Here is a 16,368-nt window from a genome sequence, read left to right as displayed (position 1 = left end):
AGGTCTGGTGAGTTTGCTGGCCAGTCAAGCACACCAACACCATGGTCATTTAACCAACTTTTGGTGCTTTTGACAGTGTGGGCAGGAAAATGAAACCAGCATCTCTATAAGGCTGGTCAGCAGAGAGAAGCATGAAGTGCTCTAAAACCTTGTGGAAGACGGCTGTGCTGATCTTGGACTTGATAAAACACAGACCAACACCAGCAGATGACTTGACTTCTGAAACCACCACTGACTGTGCAAACTTTACACTGGACTATTCTGTGCCTCTCCTCTCTTCTTCCAGAATCTGGGACTTTGATTTTCAAATGAAATGCAAAATTTTCTAACCTTTCATTTAAAAGACGACTTTGGCCCACTGAGCAACAGTCTAGTGCTTTTTGTCCTTTGCCCAGGTAAGACACCACTGACATTGTCTCTGGTTCAGGAGTGGCTTGACACAAGGAATGCATCAGTTGTAGCCCATGGATTCGTCTGTGCCTGGTGGCTCTTGAAACACTGACTCCAGCTGCAGTCCACTCTTTGTGAATCTCCCACACATTCTTAAATGAGCTTAATTTCACCATTTTCGACAAAATGTTTTCCTTCCATTCAACTTTCGATTGCTTGGATACAGCACTCTGTTAACAGCCGGCTTCTTTACCGATGACCTTTTGTGTCTTCCCCTTCACGTACAGGGTGTCAATGATCGTCTTCTGTACAACTGTCATGTCAGCAGTATTCCCCCATGATTGTGTAGCCTTTTTCACAATATTAAAATTTTCTGAGATACTGAATTTTGGGTTTTCATTAAAAGAAATAAACATTTAAAATATATTCTGCATGTTATGAATCAATATAATATACAAGTTTCACTTTTTGTATTGAATTACAAAATAAATAAACTTTTTAATGATATTCAAATTTATTGAGATGCATCTGTATAATATGAAAACAGATGAGCAACACCGACAAGTTATTTTCCTTACGATCGATTAATCTCAGTGTAAGTCGGAAATAAAAGAATGAGTTATTTGTCTGCGATCATCTTTATAGGCGTAAAATAAAGTATATATAAAATATCATATTTTGCTCCTAATAAACCAAAACAGCAACATGAGCTGTGCGATTTTTTTTTTTTTTTTTTTAGCAGTTATATCATGCAAACCAGAATTTCGTGATGAGTATTTTGTGGCCTGTCATTCAAAACAATAGCATCATTCAACTATTTTAAAATGTGTCACTATTGCTAAGGATTGAAACAAACAGCTCAGTAGCACAGATTAACCGTTCCAACAGCTGCTCTTTGCTGACCTGTTAGCTGGGGAAGGTCAACACATAGGAAAAACAGTCACCATGTAAATAGAAACCTACACACAGAAAAGAAGCCAGCATGAGTCAGAACCAGAACAAGATGATGAGGGATGTGTGCCATTGCCAGTTTTGAGATCATGACACAATTAATTAAAAAGGAAAAAAAACTTTTTCAAATGTACTTAACATGATGTATACAATTCAATTAGAACAATAGACGAAAGGTACTTCCTCACTTGAGAATGTGAGAGTAGCCCAGACATAATTTCCTAGGTCATGGATCACAGTTGTTTCTTTCTGTCTTCCACCAGCTGCCAAATGAGTCCGTTTTCTAATCTGGCCAACCTGAATTCTTTGTCTGTGATGGGCGGCTAAATATAGAGTGGCAGGGTTAAACTACTTCAGCTTCTGTCTTTGCTCTGTGTCAACCCCAGCTATTAGTACCAAGATAGCGAGAGAGGTGGAAGCAGTGCAATCCCAACATCCTCCCTGATCCACACACATACATACACAGATCGAGATGGACCCGAGCATAAAGGAAGACCTGAAGCTCTATCAGAGTACGCTGCTCCAAGACGGCCTGAACGACCTCCTGAAGGAGAACAAGTTTGTCGACTGTGTTCTGAAAGTAGGGGACAGAAGTCTGCCGTGCCACAAACTCATCATGGCAGCATGCAGCCCTTACTTTAGAGAGATTTTTTTTTCTGAAGAAAAGAGCAGCCCAGGCAAGGAGGTGGTGCTGGAAAAAGTGGATCCAGCCATCATGGACATGATTGTAAATTATCTCTATTCTGCAGAAATTGATATTTCAGATGAAAATGTGCAGGATGTTCTTGCAGTAGCCAACGAGTTTCAGATACCGTCCGTTTTCACGGTGTGTGTAAACTACCTGCAGAAGAACCTCACCCTAGGAAACTGTCTGGCGATCTACCGAATGGGCTTGGTGACGAATTGTCCGAGGCTGGCCATGGCAGCAAGAGACTACATCGCTGAACGATTCGAGATCCTATCCACGGAGCAAGATTTTCTCGATTTCATCCCTCCTGAACTGTTCGCCATCATAGGGAGTGATGCTCTCAACGTAGAGAAAGAGGAAATGGTGTTTGAGCTGCTCATGAGGTGGATCAGGAAGGACAAAGAGAACCGGGCAAAGCATTTAGGCGATGCTTTCGAGCACATTCGTTTCCGACTGCTTGAAGAGAAGTATTTTAAAGAAAAGGTGGAGAAGGATGATATTATTAAAGCTGATCCTGAGCTTGTAAAGAAACTTAAAATCATTAAAGATGCCTTTGCTGGAAAACTTCCAGGAAAGGTAGGCGGGAAAGAGGCTGGAGAGAGCAAAATGCCTGGATATCTGAACGACACCCGAAGGATTGGCATGTACGCCAAGGACCTAATCCTGATGATTAGCGACACGGCGGCCGTGGCTTACGACCCTGTTGAGAACGAATGCTCACTGGCAGCAATGGCCGAGCAGATACCTAAGAATCATGTCTGCATCATTACCAAAAAGAATCAACTTTTTGTTGCAGGTGGACTGTTTGCGGATGAGGAAAATAAAGAATCACCTTTGCAGTGCTACTGTTTTCAGGTAAATACGAGCATTTCCACACTCTGCACATCCCAAAGTATTTTATTCCTAATATACTGCAGCCCTATTTCAACAATCACAGGTCTTTATTTATTAATGATACAATTTGATCTGCCTATTCAATATCATTGAACACCTAAAACATTAGTTTCTACCAGAACTAGTTACTGCTTACACTTATGTTATAGCTGTCTTTTCAATAATCTCAAAGTAAAAAAACAAAAACAAAAACAAACAAAAAAAAACAACAAAGAAGTTTATCATGATTTTGAAACCATCAAGTGCAAACTCCTTTGTCCAAAGACTTCTCCTGTAGAGAAAATCTAAACACTCCTTACACAAAAACATCACCAATTACAAGTGTGATTTATCTGGCTATGATTTTCTTATAAGCCCTTGATTATTAGTCCAAGTCCATGTAAATTAGCTGTTACTATAGAAAGTCGTTATTACTACAGGGTGGGCAAAAAAGTAACTAGGTGATATTTAATGGCCTTATTTTCATACAGGATGGTGCACCACTTTATTTTGCTCTTATGGTGTGTGCGTGGTTAAACCAGCATTTTCCTGGGTGTTGGCTGGGACGAAGTACATGGCTTCCGTAAAGTCCAGATCTCACTTCATGTGATTTTTTCCTGTGAGGCTACGTATAGGAGGAGGTGTAAAGGACAAAGCCTCACACAATGGAGGACTCGGAGGCACGGATTCAGGAGGTTCTCAAAGCGACTGCCTTCAGTGCATTTCATTCCCGGCCATTTGAGGAAACTAGTTGGCGCCACCGGTGCCTACGTTAAAACGTTGAAAGATTTGCTTTAATTTTCCTATGTAATAAAGCAAATGTACAAATGTTTCAATACATGTGTATTAGAAATATTTACTTCACCAATGTTTAATGCAGAGTTATTATTCACCCACCCTGTAGTAACAATGCATCGATATAAACCTGTGATTTCAATTTCATGCAACTTACTTCAATTAAATTCAATGTCATCCTGATGTGAATTACAGCTGGATCCTATTAGTGCAGACTGGATTGCTATGCCGCCACTGCCTTCTTCCCGATGTCTCTTTGCCATGGGAGAATTTGAGAACCTGATATTTGCTGTTGCTGGCAAAGATTTACAGACCAATGAGTCTCTTGACTCAGTGATGTGTTTTGACACAATGTAAGTGCGACATCCATTACCTTGTTTTCCACTTTATATGATCCTGACATTTAAAAAGAATCACGAGTCTCTTATGAGTCCTTTTTGTTGTTTTTTGTTTTGTCACAGAAAGATGAAATGGACCGAGACGAAAAAGCTTCCCCTGCGGATACACGGCCACAGTGTGATCTCACAAAACGGCCTGGTCTACTGTATAGGAGGAAAGACAGATGACAAGTAAGATGAGTGTTAAAGCGATGCTGACAATAACAATCTAAATCTCCCAAATATTCTTAAAGTGTGGTTTTGTCTGTATAACAAAACAGCAAAACCATCAACAAGATGTTTGCATATAACCATAAGAAGTCTGAATGGAAGGAGTTGGCATCAATGAAAACACCACGGTCCATGTTTGGGGCAGTTGTCCATAAAGAGAAGATAATTGTGGTTGGAGGAGTCAATGAGGACACCCTTTTAGCATCGTGTGAAGCCTATGACTTTGGAAGCAACAAGTAAGTGCCATTTAGTAGCTGTTTTTATTACATATTACATGCCATGGTCTAAATGTGTACACAGATATGCACTTGAGCAGACCGAACTGATTCCTTCTTTTTTTATTATTTATTTATTTATTTTTTAACTTGAACTTTCATGGTTTCTGTGTGCTGATCCTAACATGCTTTTATAAAAAAAATCAAAATGAAATGAGCTACTAGGTACAGCACAAAATTTCCAAAAGCATGTAAATATCTGATCATCACATACATACAATCTGTAGACCTTCTCCTAATGTTACAAACTGAATGTCTTTGTATGCTGTAGCATTAAGATCAGATTTCACTCAAACCATGTTCCTATGCACAAAGCAAAGTCCACAAGCACATGACTTGAGATGAAAAAAGTCATGGCCCAAATAGATCATTGACACCGCCAATATTAATGGCTTGAAAATGGATGTTCAACAAACCCAAATAATTGTGATGGTTAGGTGTTTACATATTTTCTACAATAAAATCTGTAAGCCAAAAAGAGGTCGTTATTGACGTAAATACAATGTAATTTATCCACTATGAACTTATTAGTCCACTGACAGATCATCTCTCTCTCTCTCTCTCTCTCTCTCTCTATATATATATATATATTTTTTTTCTCTCTCTCTCTCTCTCTCTCTCTCTCTCATATATATATATATATATATATATATATATATATATATATATATATATATATATATATATATATATATAATTTATTGATTTTAATTATACTTGATCATTATTTTTGACATATAGGTGGGAAGCCTTCCCTGAATTTGCACAGGAAAGAAGTTCAGTAAATGTTGTTAGTGTTGATGGAGAGCTTTATGCAATCGGAGGCTTTACCATGGTAGGGCAAGATAAAGAATGTGTGCCATCAGAGATCACAGACATTTGGCAGTAAGTACTCATCACCACAATTGTGTTATAAGTATTACAACAAACAACAAGTAATGCTGTTATAGGCTAAGTGTTCCTGCAAAAATGTCTAACCTTAAGGCTGTTTTTATTATTATAGGTATGAAGAGGACAAGAAGCAGTGGGCTGGAATTTTGAGGGAGATGCGTTATGCAGCTGGTGCTTCCTGCGTTTCTATGCGACTGAATGCTGCAAAAATGCCCAAACTGTAAAAATAGTCCCGGTCTCTGTAATAGGGACATGATATTTTAAGCCTTACTTGATGATTCCAATTATGTGAAAATCTAATTTAGCAGTGCACGAGCATGAAACCCACACTGGTTTGAGTTTAGGATGATTTCACAAGATTGCCATATATTTGTATGCACAAGTGACTTTTTTTGTTTGTTTAATTGCTCAAAAACCTGTATTTGCTTAACCCTTTCATGATGATGACGACTACACATAAAAAAAATAATAATTCTGAATTCATATATGAAGAATATATGCACGAAAGGGTTAATTCAGACATCAAAGTACAACGTTATGACATTTGAAATGAGTTTGTTTATTACAGAAATAATATTTATATTGCAATATATACAATTAATAAAAACTCACAGTAGACATTACTGACAATGTGGTATTTCTCTGTATTCTTGTATTGAATATAAGAATGAGGTATTTGCACATCATATGCAGTCCATCAATAGCCACACTCTCTAGAATGAATATCCAGAGATGAAGAGTGGATTTCTTGGTGCTCGGAAAGTTTATGTGACTTTGGGAAGTTCTGTGAATAACCTATTTCGCAAATATTCCTTCCAGGCCTCAGGTGTTGAAAGCTCCATAGAGTTCCATTCAAAGTGAGGAACCTGTGTTGGACAATAGTTCATGAAGCTAGTAATGTTCTTCTTTTCTAACTAGATAACAACTGAAAACATTCTTTATTTACTCACCTGCAGAACATGATATCCTAAAATCTCCAGATGTCTCTTTCTCATCAGGACATCTCCTTTAACATGCTGTGAGTGTTTGCAGAAGGACTTGGAATTCAGGAACTCTATAGCAATACTAAGGGAACAGGTATAAAATAAAGTAAAAAAATAAATCTATAGATTAGTGCTGTTGAATTATAAAATATGACTAAATGGGAAGCAGGAAGTTCTAATAATAGTTTCGGTTGTAATTCAAATTACAGACTAATTTAAGACTAATAAATAGTGATTATATTCTAATATTAATTTAAAAAAATGGACAAAGATTTGTTTTTCTATGGAGATGTTTATGAATGGAAGGGGCCTCCAGTACTTTGTATTCACAAATTGTATAACACAGGAGATCTTTCAAGAAAGAGGCCTTTGTGCTTTCTCTGAAACGTGACAATTTTTTTGTCCTATTCACTTCAAGAGAGCAAGATACATAAAAGAGAATCTGGGATTGAATAAGGAATGAATCTTTACAGCTGCTATAATGAAAGTGAACTCAATAACGAACTTGCAGCAATATAAGTGCAACTTTAATCATGCTGTTTGGTTATGTTTTATTTTATATCAAATTTAAATATGTACATACCGCTTAGCACCTGGAGGTAGCTCTGTCCTTTCCTTCTCTGTCCCAGAGTCCCAGTGCACCTTGCCATCTTCGTTGATCTGCAAGTCACTCAGTTTACTGTAAGGTATCGCCTGCTGATTGTGATCCAAGACGCACTCATAGTCTGCAAAGTTGATACGGACGTGTAAAACCATTCCAACTACTTTCTCTCCGTGAAATGTTTCAAACTTAATGCTTAAACTTACCAACAGTGTAGAAGTACGGAGTCAAACCTCCTACTTTGACACAGTTGATGCCGCCAAGCACTTCTCCCAGCATCCTGTGGATCTGCTGCTGGGCGAGATTAACTGAGCTGTGGTCTGTGTTTTAAAAAGAGAAATTCAGTTTATTACCCTTCATGGTAAATTGTTTCACTTGTGGTGCTCTGAAAACCATGCACTACAATAAAACATCTGCAGGTATCGTCAATCACCTCTCTTATGGAGCTGCATGCAGTAACGCTCATGGAACCAGGGCACCTGGAACTCTGGGCACTCGAGACACAAGGCGCGGTTCAGCTGCATCAAGCGGGAACGTACTCGCATGTTCTGAGCACTTGGTAATGCTGGTAGTGGGAAAGTATATAAGTGTAAATGAAAAGCTGATAATTGCTTAGTAATGCGCATGATGTACTAAATGCTTTTTTAAATGGGTATCAAGTATCTCTTCAGGGATCTTGTATCTCTTTTACACAGGGATTACACAAGATCACATACAAGATGAATTGACAACATATTTCAATCTGATTTACTCAAATTACTTAGAGCTCTTTTTCTTTTTCCATTTGGCAGAATTACATAAATTAACACTAGAAATTTTCTGACTGGTAGAAGAAAGACAAGAACTAAAAAGTTGCACATACTCTCAAGCTGTGCATCCAGCCTCGCCAAAAAATCCACTCGGAATATTTCTCTGATTAGAGGCTCTGGGAAGCGGTTGGTCAGAGCCAAAATGTAAGCCAACAGGACCAACATGTGAGGCTCAAACGAACCTGAGAATATCAAAAACAACATTTAAGTTTGTTTCTAGTTCAAATTTCCAGAACCAAAATGATTCCAAGTTCCAAAAAAAAGAAAAGAAAAAAGAAAGAAATAAAACTTACCGATTTTGGTGGGACAATGCTGAATGTAAGCATCAAATAACTCGTCCACCTTTGGAGAGTCGTAGTTAAGTAGAGCAAATGGGAGTAAAGTGGCATAAATTGCAGAGTAATGAATCTGTAGAGGGTAATAGAAAAAAGTTTAGGTATGTCTATAAATGCAGAAAAATACATTCACTATTAGATAAATCATAATCTGATTTAGTGAATGTCAAAAGATCTAAAACATCTCAACCTAATACCACAGTGTTTAAGGTTTACACAAATGAAAATGAGAAACGTAATGCCTGGTCTTTTCTTCAAATGCCCAGTATGCAGTTAACCTGTGCCGTATTGACCAAAGTAGAAAATCTGTTCCTCCACTGTTCTAGCCTAACTAGGTTTAAGTTCATTTTCAAGGTTATTTACATAGCGCTTTCACAGCGGTCTCAAAGCAGCTTTACAGGACGTAAGAATTATACAACAAATACATTTTAATAGAAGTGAATTATAAGATTTTGAGTGACATCTCTCTTCGTTAGAAATGAGTTTATTAGAGGGACAGCGCATGTAGGATGTTTTGGTGACAAGGTGAGGGAGGCGAGATTGAGATGGTTTGGACATGTGCAGAGGAGGGACATGAATTATATTGGTAGAAGAATGCTGGGGATGGAGCCACCAGGTAGGAGGAAAAGAGGAAGGCCAAAGAGGAGGTTCATGGATGTGGTGATGGAAGACAGAGACAGGACAGAGACAGAAAAGAGGCAGATGTAGAGGACAGGGTGGTATGGAGACGGATGATCCGCTGTGGCGACCCCTAATGGGAGCAGCCGAAAGAAGAAGATGAGTGACATCTCTCTTCAACAATTGATTTTCATCTGCAGAACTGCCTCTTACTGACATTTTTTGTTTTTCGCACCATTCTATGGAAACTCGTTTAATACCCAAACAGCTCAACTGGCACCAACAACCATGGCACATTTTTCCCTATTCTGATTTTTGATTAACATAAACTGAATCTACTCACTTTTGAGTTTCTGCCACATGATTGACTTTCTGGATAATTGCATGAACATGTTTTTCTACTATAGTGGTTTCTAAGTCTATTCACAAATTTATCTGCACCATTAATTCACAAATTAGTTCACAAAAGGAAATCAGTATAATTTGTATCATACTAACAGCAATTGCTTCACTAAATACTAAAAAAAAAAAAATTTCAACCTCCTACCTTGTGTGTGTTTTCTAAGGCAACACTGGCGATTCGGTCCAGCAGCAAAGTAGAGCGATAGGTGGTCCTGGTCAAAAATAGAACCAGGTCTAGCATGTTGATCCAGGTGAGCTGATCTGCCAACTTCTGAAGCACCACAACCGTCTCCTCGAGCAGCATCTCCTCAAACCATTCCCCTGACATGAATTTAAGCTCGTCCATGAGCAGGTCCAGTCTCTTGGCTGCGTGGACTCGATCATGTGCACGGCGGTTTAGGCTCTGCAGCACATGTATGTACCTGCTGTGAGTGGTCTGGCCATAGGAGGGATCATTCCGCATCCATTTAGCAACAGCTGTTGTGAGTGAACTTAAACCGATCAGGTTGCATTGAGGCAGCACGGCATCGATGCGAGAGAAGACCGAGTCCTCGATTCGTGCGGAGGGCAGCATGGCAAGCACACGGGTTAGCATGGTCACCTCGTATATGTGCACACAGGTCTGTAAGTAACTAATAAAGATGGAAACAATGGGATAATATTTATAATACCAATATAATATACCAATTTCAGACAAGTTTTTACTGTCACTCATTACATATTTACACAAATATCTGTACTTTCTACTGCTTACATTTTCACAGACTCGTTACTTTAGTTTTTATCTATTTAGTGAAATGTCATGTTTTTTCATCTCACTGCACTGATCAACCTATTTCCTGTCATTACGTGTTTTTTTTTTCTTTTTCAAGGCAACAACAGATATGGGGCAAACATGGATAAGACAGAGGGAGTCAGTGATGTAAACATGACTGAAAACTGATTATCTTTTCTCTGCTTGTGTTCTATATAGTGGTTGTTCAGCTGGGATACATTCATTAGGTAACAACATTTAAAAATTCGTTTTGTACCAATGTGTTAATTAGAGCTGTCAAAATGCGAATTAATTTTAACAGCACAAATTTTATTAACGCGCGATTAATGCATTTCTGTCCTACCGTTTTTTGTATTAAAAATATAAATCAATAAATATAAAAGTGGCGAAATTAAAACCTTCAGCGCAACACGTTTATTCATGATGTCCTTTCTTTATTCACTTATAAAAAAATTAAAGATAAACAGAATACTTGAATACTTGTAATTATGTAGTCTGTATGAAAGTTAGAAGAGGTACAGTTTCTCCGGTATCACCTCATTAACCGTGCAAACATTACAAAAAGGAAACATAGCAAAGGTTCCATTTAGTGTCCTGACGATTTGACTTTAAAATGATTTACCATAATTACTTTAAAACATTTACAAGAATATTTTATCTTCAGAATATTTTGTCTTTAACATAGATGTTGAGTCTGGTTTCACTAATAATAAACATACATTCGAAAAATGCCCATGTTGATTTAGAGTATTAAAAAAATGTAAAGTATTAATATAAGGTACATTTATAACAGATAAAAATGTGTGATTAAGTTGCGATTATGAGTACACTCACGACAATCATGCAATTAACCACAATTAAATATTTTAATCGATTGACAGCCCTAATATTAATCTAATGTGAAGTCCAGTTACCAGCGTGACACTAAAACAGGTAGAATGGCTATTTTTTTTTACTTAAGTACGTGTCAGAGCCCAAACATCTTTACTTTAACTTGAGTAAAAAACTATAGTCAGTACTCTTAACAGAGTATTTTAAAACATGAGTATCTGTACTCCCTCTTAAGTGAAGGATGTGTGCACTTTTGCTACCTCTGATAGTAAATAAAAAATATCTACCTATTCATTATTTCAGGAGGAAACAAGTCATTAAAATTGATTCTAATAGCATCGCTTCCTTACTCTGCATAATAACGACTTCATACTGCATAGCAACTGCAGAGTTCACCGAGGTAATTAGCAATACAAACATTAAAGGAAACTAATCACCTCATACAACTTAATCAATTAAATGATGTTAATAACAAATGTTAATATTTGTAATCAGAATCAGGTTTATTGGCCAAGTGTGTTGACACACACAAGGAATTCGGTTCCAGCTGTTAGTGACTCTCAAAAGTACAGACATAAATAAAACCTATACATGACAAAACAGACAAGACAAAAACAGACTATACAAGACAAAACAAGACAATATGAGACAGTATAGACAGTGTGGGTAATAAATAGGGATACACTATTTACACTACACAATACACTATTAATGCTGATAAAGCAACTATTGAACTGGCTGAGACTCACCGGAGCACAATGCACCTCAGGCTGGAGAAGAGCTCAGGACTCTGACAGTGCAGCAGAACAAGCGCCTGGATGGTCTTTGCGATCTCTACCGGCCTATACACCTCCAAATTCCTGTGCAGTACGGCTGCAATCCTACAAAATTCAATCAACACATATCTATAAAGAATATACAGCCTAACCAGCCCTATCCCAACATGATGAAGTTGCTCTAAACTCACTGATATATGCTACAGATTACAGTCCTGAGATCACTAAACACTTCTTCTCATAAAAATCAGAGAAGCAAGGTTGAAGGTCATACTTATTAATGAGTTGAAAGTTCCGGCTCTGTGTCTCCTCCAGTGTCTCAGCAATTACTAGAGCTTGTTGAGCATTTAGCTGATCAGCCAGCAGCAGTGCTGTACTTTCCAACCTGTGATACGAAAACACAAAGTTAGAAATGAAATGATTTTTTAAAATGTCTTAAACCTGGCAGCAATTCTAAAGAGCTCTGGTTCAATTTGGAATCCGGGTTACTGTGTATGTGGAGGTTCTGTGCCTGCTCTGACCATGTCAATGAGGGTATTAGTTTACTTTGGCCCATTCCCTTTGAATGGGTGTGTGAATATCTACATTCATGTAGTATTCTCAAAGTATCCCTGAGAAAGATTCTGCTGATTAAGCAGCTTTTGAAGATGAATAACTGCATCATATAAGGAACAACAAACAACAAACCGAGCTGTTACATACGCACCAGTGGTGTGATTGCATTTCATGCAAACCCATGCCTTATGCACCACCCCCTTCATTCAATTTATTTTATTTTTGTTTATGTTCATTTTTGCAATTTACCTTTCTCTGATCGCTGGTCCTGCCAGGGGACCTAAAGCAGTAAAGAGCTTTGTAAAAGACTCCGGATCAGTGCACGAGTCCATCAGCTCCACCAGCCTCTCCATTGCAGCCTGTCTAAAGTCCCAGTTGCTGAACGGAAGGGACCGATACAGTGTCACTATAATACTGAGGTTCTCCACATCCAGATTAGGGATATTTTTAAGTAGAATGTGACTGCATTTTTCCAACAAAGGTCGATGAATGAACTTGATATGGCGGAGGAACTGCACTACCCTCCTAGGATTGTTATAATGGGACGCGTCCATGCTGTCCAACAGGATCTCAGCCTTTTCAATCAGCGCGTCCCGTAAGCGGGCAGACAGCAGCGACGACATGCTGATCATGAGCGTCGTCAACACTCTGAAAAAGATTACTGATTATTATTATGATTTCTATCTGGATTAAGGACTTATGCAAAGTGACATGGTTTATTTTTAGAAATATCGAGAATCAGAAATAGAGATATTAGAAATTGTGAATCAATACCTGGCATCTTCTATTGAATCCAGCTTCTGACTCACAATCTCAACAATGTGACCCATCAGTGGACTGTGGTGCAGCCCCAGGTCATTTAAACAAATAGATAACTTTGACAGAGTTGTCATGGGGAATCTGAAAAATAGATTAGCTAGGTGTTGGGTATAAAATTTAAACAAAATCTACCAGATTAATATTGATATTGTAAGAAATTACAATCCGTAAATCTGTAGAATTAAAGTATATCATTCTAATATGACAAACCTCTTTTAAAGTGTCATTAAAATATTATCAACAGGTATTAGGGCAGCATTACCTTTCTAATCTGTTCCAGGCTTCAATCACCAGCTGCTGGATGAGAGAGTCATGTGGTTCAATTTGCAGTCTTTTCCAAAGAAAAAAAGAAAAAAGAAATAAACAGAACATTAGATGAATAGATGCATTAGTCCTGGGGTCGTTCCCATCATTATACTGCTGCATGTGTGACTAAAAGTGCTTTTAATTATGGTTAAGTAACCACAAGCCAATTCTGTGTTCGAGACAATATTATGTACCTGAGTCCACCATAAAGTATGTCCACCACCGTTGCATCATCCATCAGGCTGATTTTGTTCTCAGCCAGAACTCGAAGTGTGAGGAACTGTGGATGAGCTCGGATCAGTTTGACCGTCCGCAGCATTTCTGGTCTCTCCCTCTGAAACTGCCACAGCAGGCCCACGGCAAAGCCCACATGACTGACTGAGAGCTTCACCTTGTTCTTGCTCACCACGTCAAAGAGCTGGTCCTCAGCCGTGCAGGCCCTGAGCTGCCCCAGGATATGGTCATGACACACAGTGCCATGATGAAACAATCTGTGAGGGTGCCAGCACAAGGCACGGAGCCTGAACATGACCGCAAACAGGTCAGGAAAGCAGCCTGCTCTTCATATTACACTCTTCAGAACTGGAACTCCTAGAGCTGGGGCAAAGAGATGAGATGAGATGAGATGAGATGAGATGAGATAAAATTTGTTAATTTTGTTCCACTGATCATGACTTTAGGGAGAGAAATTACTACTAGGAGGCTCCTTATTCATTTCCCTGGCTTGGGCATGAACAGAGTACAGGGTTATTTAAAAAGAATAAACCGATTTCATTACGCAATATTTTATTAGGAAAAGCAATACAAACCTCCAGCCAAGTCACAAGTATTATACTCACAATATATACTATATATACTCACTTTATATCGACAAAAATACATTAATACCCCTGTATAATACAGGAATGACTATACTATACCGGAAGATGGAGCTGTCAAAGGGGTCGTCAAAGTAACAGGAAAACTTGTACTCTAACCCCACATCACAAACAGGGTGTCATTATCAACTATAAAATATAGTGCAACTTTTGGGACTATGACACAATAAAAAAGACCTGAAACTCACTTAAACTGTATTCACAAAGACATGATATGGTTTCGTGGTGTTAGCGGGCAGGTTTGACCTATCCTCAACTCACGTGGGAACATTTGGTTAGTTAGCTAGCTCCGAATCATAGGAAATATAAATTAAATAAATTGAATATAGGAATTTATTTTACACTAACAACAGTTGCTGTCGGATTAAACCGGGCTATTATAACGAGTTTCTGTTAATGTCTCTAAAGGAACCACTGTGGGGATTTTTTTTAATACACGGCTAATTTGGCGTTTTAAGTTTCAACAATTGCTTCCGGTTCACAATGTAACGAACCGCAGGAGAAATACAGAGAGAACGGGGGGCTTTTATAATCCAAAATAAAAGCTTTGTATTTGCGATTTGTATTCCAAAAAAGTACTCCCGAGTAAATTATGTAACTATGTAGAATGTATCTTTTATTTTAAACGTGTATTATTATTATTATTAATTATTATTAATAATAATAATAATAATAATAATAATAATATGCAGGGGCAGTCGAGGGCAGATAATTTTTAATATACATTTTTATTTTTATCTTTTGTTTATTTATTTATTTATTTATTCATTCATCTTCAGAAACTTTTTTCCCCCTGGCCAGGGTCATGAAGGGATCAGGGACCTATAAATGCTGGCAATGTAGAAATGTTATGTTACCCTGTTAAGTTGGCCAGTTATTATCAATAGTAAAAAAATAACAAAAGTTAAAATACCAAGTAAATGTTACAACCAAGGTTAGGATCCAGGGTTGTGGTTTCAAAAACTTTATTGAGCAGAAATAAAGCAAGGTGGTTCTATGGAAATATAAAAAAAACACAATCAACACAAAATCCTGACAGTCTTCTGTGTACATTTTTCCCCCAAACTTCTTTAACTGCCATCATTATTCCCAGGTTCTTTCCAGTAATCTTGGAGGAGTCCATTCATCACTATTTTTCTAAAAAGTAGCATGCAATTCACACAGCCACATGACCCTCTATCCCGACCACTACAGTACTTCAAATCTTTGCTATCTGTTCTTTTGACACATTTCTGCTTCAAATGTGCTGATTCTAATCAAACATTAAGCACCTTTAAATATACTGACTTGATTTGTGCCACAAAAATATATATTTCATGCATAACAGAATTTCTCAATAATCAAAAGGGTTACAAGGTAAAAATGTTGTACATATTAATCACAGTACACCACAATACACATATCACACTTAGGTGCAATGAGACGCCCAGTTTCCCATCCTGTTTTTGGTAGGTGGGAGGTACAGTAATTGGAAACCCAGGAGGTAACCCATGCAGATATGTGGAGAACTGTCTGTTCTCACCTTTGGCCACTGTATGCAACATTTGGGTAACCATGGGTAATGAACTATCCTTCTCAGGCACTGCTAATATAGCATACTCATGTGAATTTCTCTTTTACAGTATCAGGAGAATTTATTCACACATGCCAATCTGGTGCTTGTTCAGTCCCTCATTATCTTTATACTGGACTGCTGCAAGTCGCTCCTGGCAGGACCATCCTAGGTTCTCCTACACCACCCTACTTCTATGCTCCCTCACTGGCTTCCGGTAGCTGCTAGCATCAGATATAAAACACAGATGCTTGCCTACAAAGTGATAACAGACCTGCACCCCTCTACCTCTCAGCACTTATCTCACCCCACACTGCTCCTTTGCTCGAATGGTCCCACCGTCTCTCAGGGTACAAAAAAGACATGCTTCCATGTGATGCCTGAACTTGATGCCTGTCTCTAGCAGTTTTCAAAAGATGCCTAAAGACCTACCACTTTCAAGGTTTTTAAATTAACACTTTTTTATTAAAAAAAACATTGCTTTTTAACTAGAATGCATTTATTGATGGAGACTTGAAAGAAGTTGCTCTGAATAAGAACGTGCATGAAAACTTCAATAAATACTTCACCTTTGGTATTAAGTTGTAACCGAGTTAAATCTGCTTTTTTCCTGTAAAAATACATTATAAAGGTTATGGGCAAAGGCTTGGGAAAGTA

The 16,368-nt window shown here is 38.0% G+C and overlaps 2 protein-coding genes across 3 annotated transcripts; one reads left to right on the top strand and one right to left on the bottom strand.

Moving 5' to 3' along the window:
• Positions 1 to 1,708: 1,708 nt before the first annotated feature.
• klhl41a (kelch-like family member 41a) lies at positions 1,709 to 6,094 on the top strand. The gene is made up of 6 exons (XM_046845771.1): positions 1,709 to 2,884; positions 3,893 to 4,050; positions 4,159 to 4,266; positions 4,356 to 4,541; positions 5,322 to 5,465; positions 5,584 to 6,094. The coding sequence occupies exons 1-6, from the start codon at positions 1,814 to 1,816 to the stop codon at positions 5,693 to 5,695; spliced, it is 1,779 nt and encodes a 592-aa protein (XP_046701727.1). The 5' UTR covers positions 1,709 to 1,813; the 3' UTR covers positions 5,696 to 6,094.
• On the bottom strand, positions 6,010 to 14,630 carry fastkd1 (FAST kinase domains 1). Of its 2 annotated transcripts, none has more exons than XM_046845770.1 (15): positions 14,202 to 14,630; positions 13,476 to 13,878; positions 13,238 to 13,306; positions 12,931 to 13,056; positions 12,406 to 12,804; positions 11,876 to 11,986; positions 11,575 to 11,706; positions 9,365 to 9,851; positions 8,158 to 8,272; positions 7,918 to 8,046; positions 7,489 to 7,620; positions 7,262 to 7,375; positions 7,038 to 7,179; positions 6,422 to 6,536; positions 6,010 to 6,337 (listed from the first exon to the last, which is right to left on the bottom strand). In XM_046845770.1, the coding sequence occupies exons 2-15, from the start codon at positions 13,808 to 13,810 to the stop codon at positions 6,236 to 6,238; spliced, it is 2,508 nt and encodes an 835-aa protein (XP_046701726.1). In that variant the 5' UTR covers positions 13,811 to 13,878; positions 14,202 to 14,630; the 3' UTR covers positions 6,010 to 6,235. The 2 variants fall into 2 exon arrangements, with proteins under 2 accessions (XP_046701726.1, XP_046701725.1); XM_046845769.1 differs by having other exon boundaries at positions 14,348 to 14,630.
• Positions 14,631 to 16,368: the final 1,738 nt, after the last annotated feature.

The sequence above is a fragment of the Silurus meridionalis genome, chromosome 3 (genome assembly GCF_014805685.1).
Source record: "Silurus meridionalis isolate SWU-2019-XX chromosome 3, ASM1480568v1, whole genome shotgun sequence".
Taxonomy (NCBI): Eukaryota; Metazoa; Chordata; class Actinopteri; order Siluriformes; family Siluridae; genus Silurus; species Silurus meridionalis.
The sequence above is the reverse complement of the archived record's forward strand: the minus strand, read 5'-3'. Positions and strand labels throughout refer to the sequence as shown.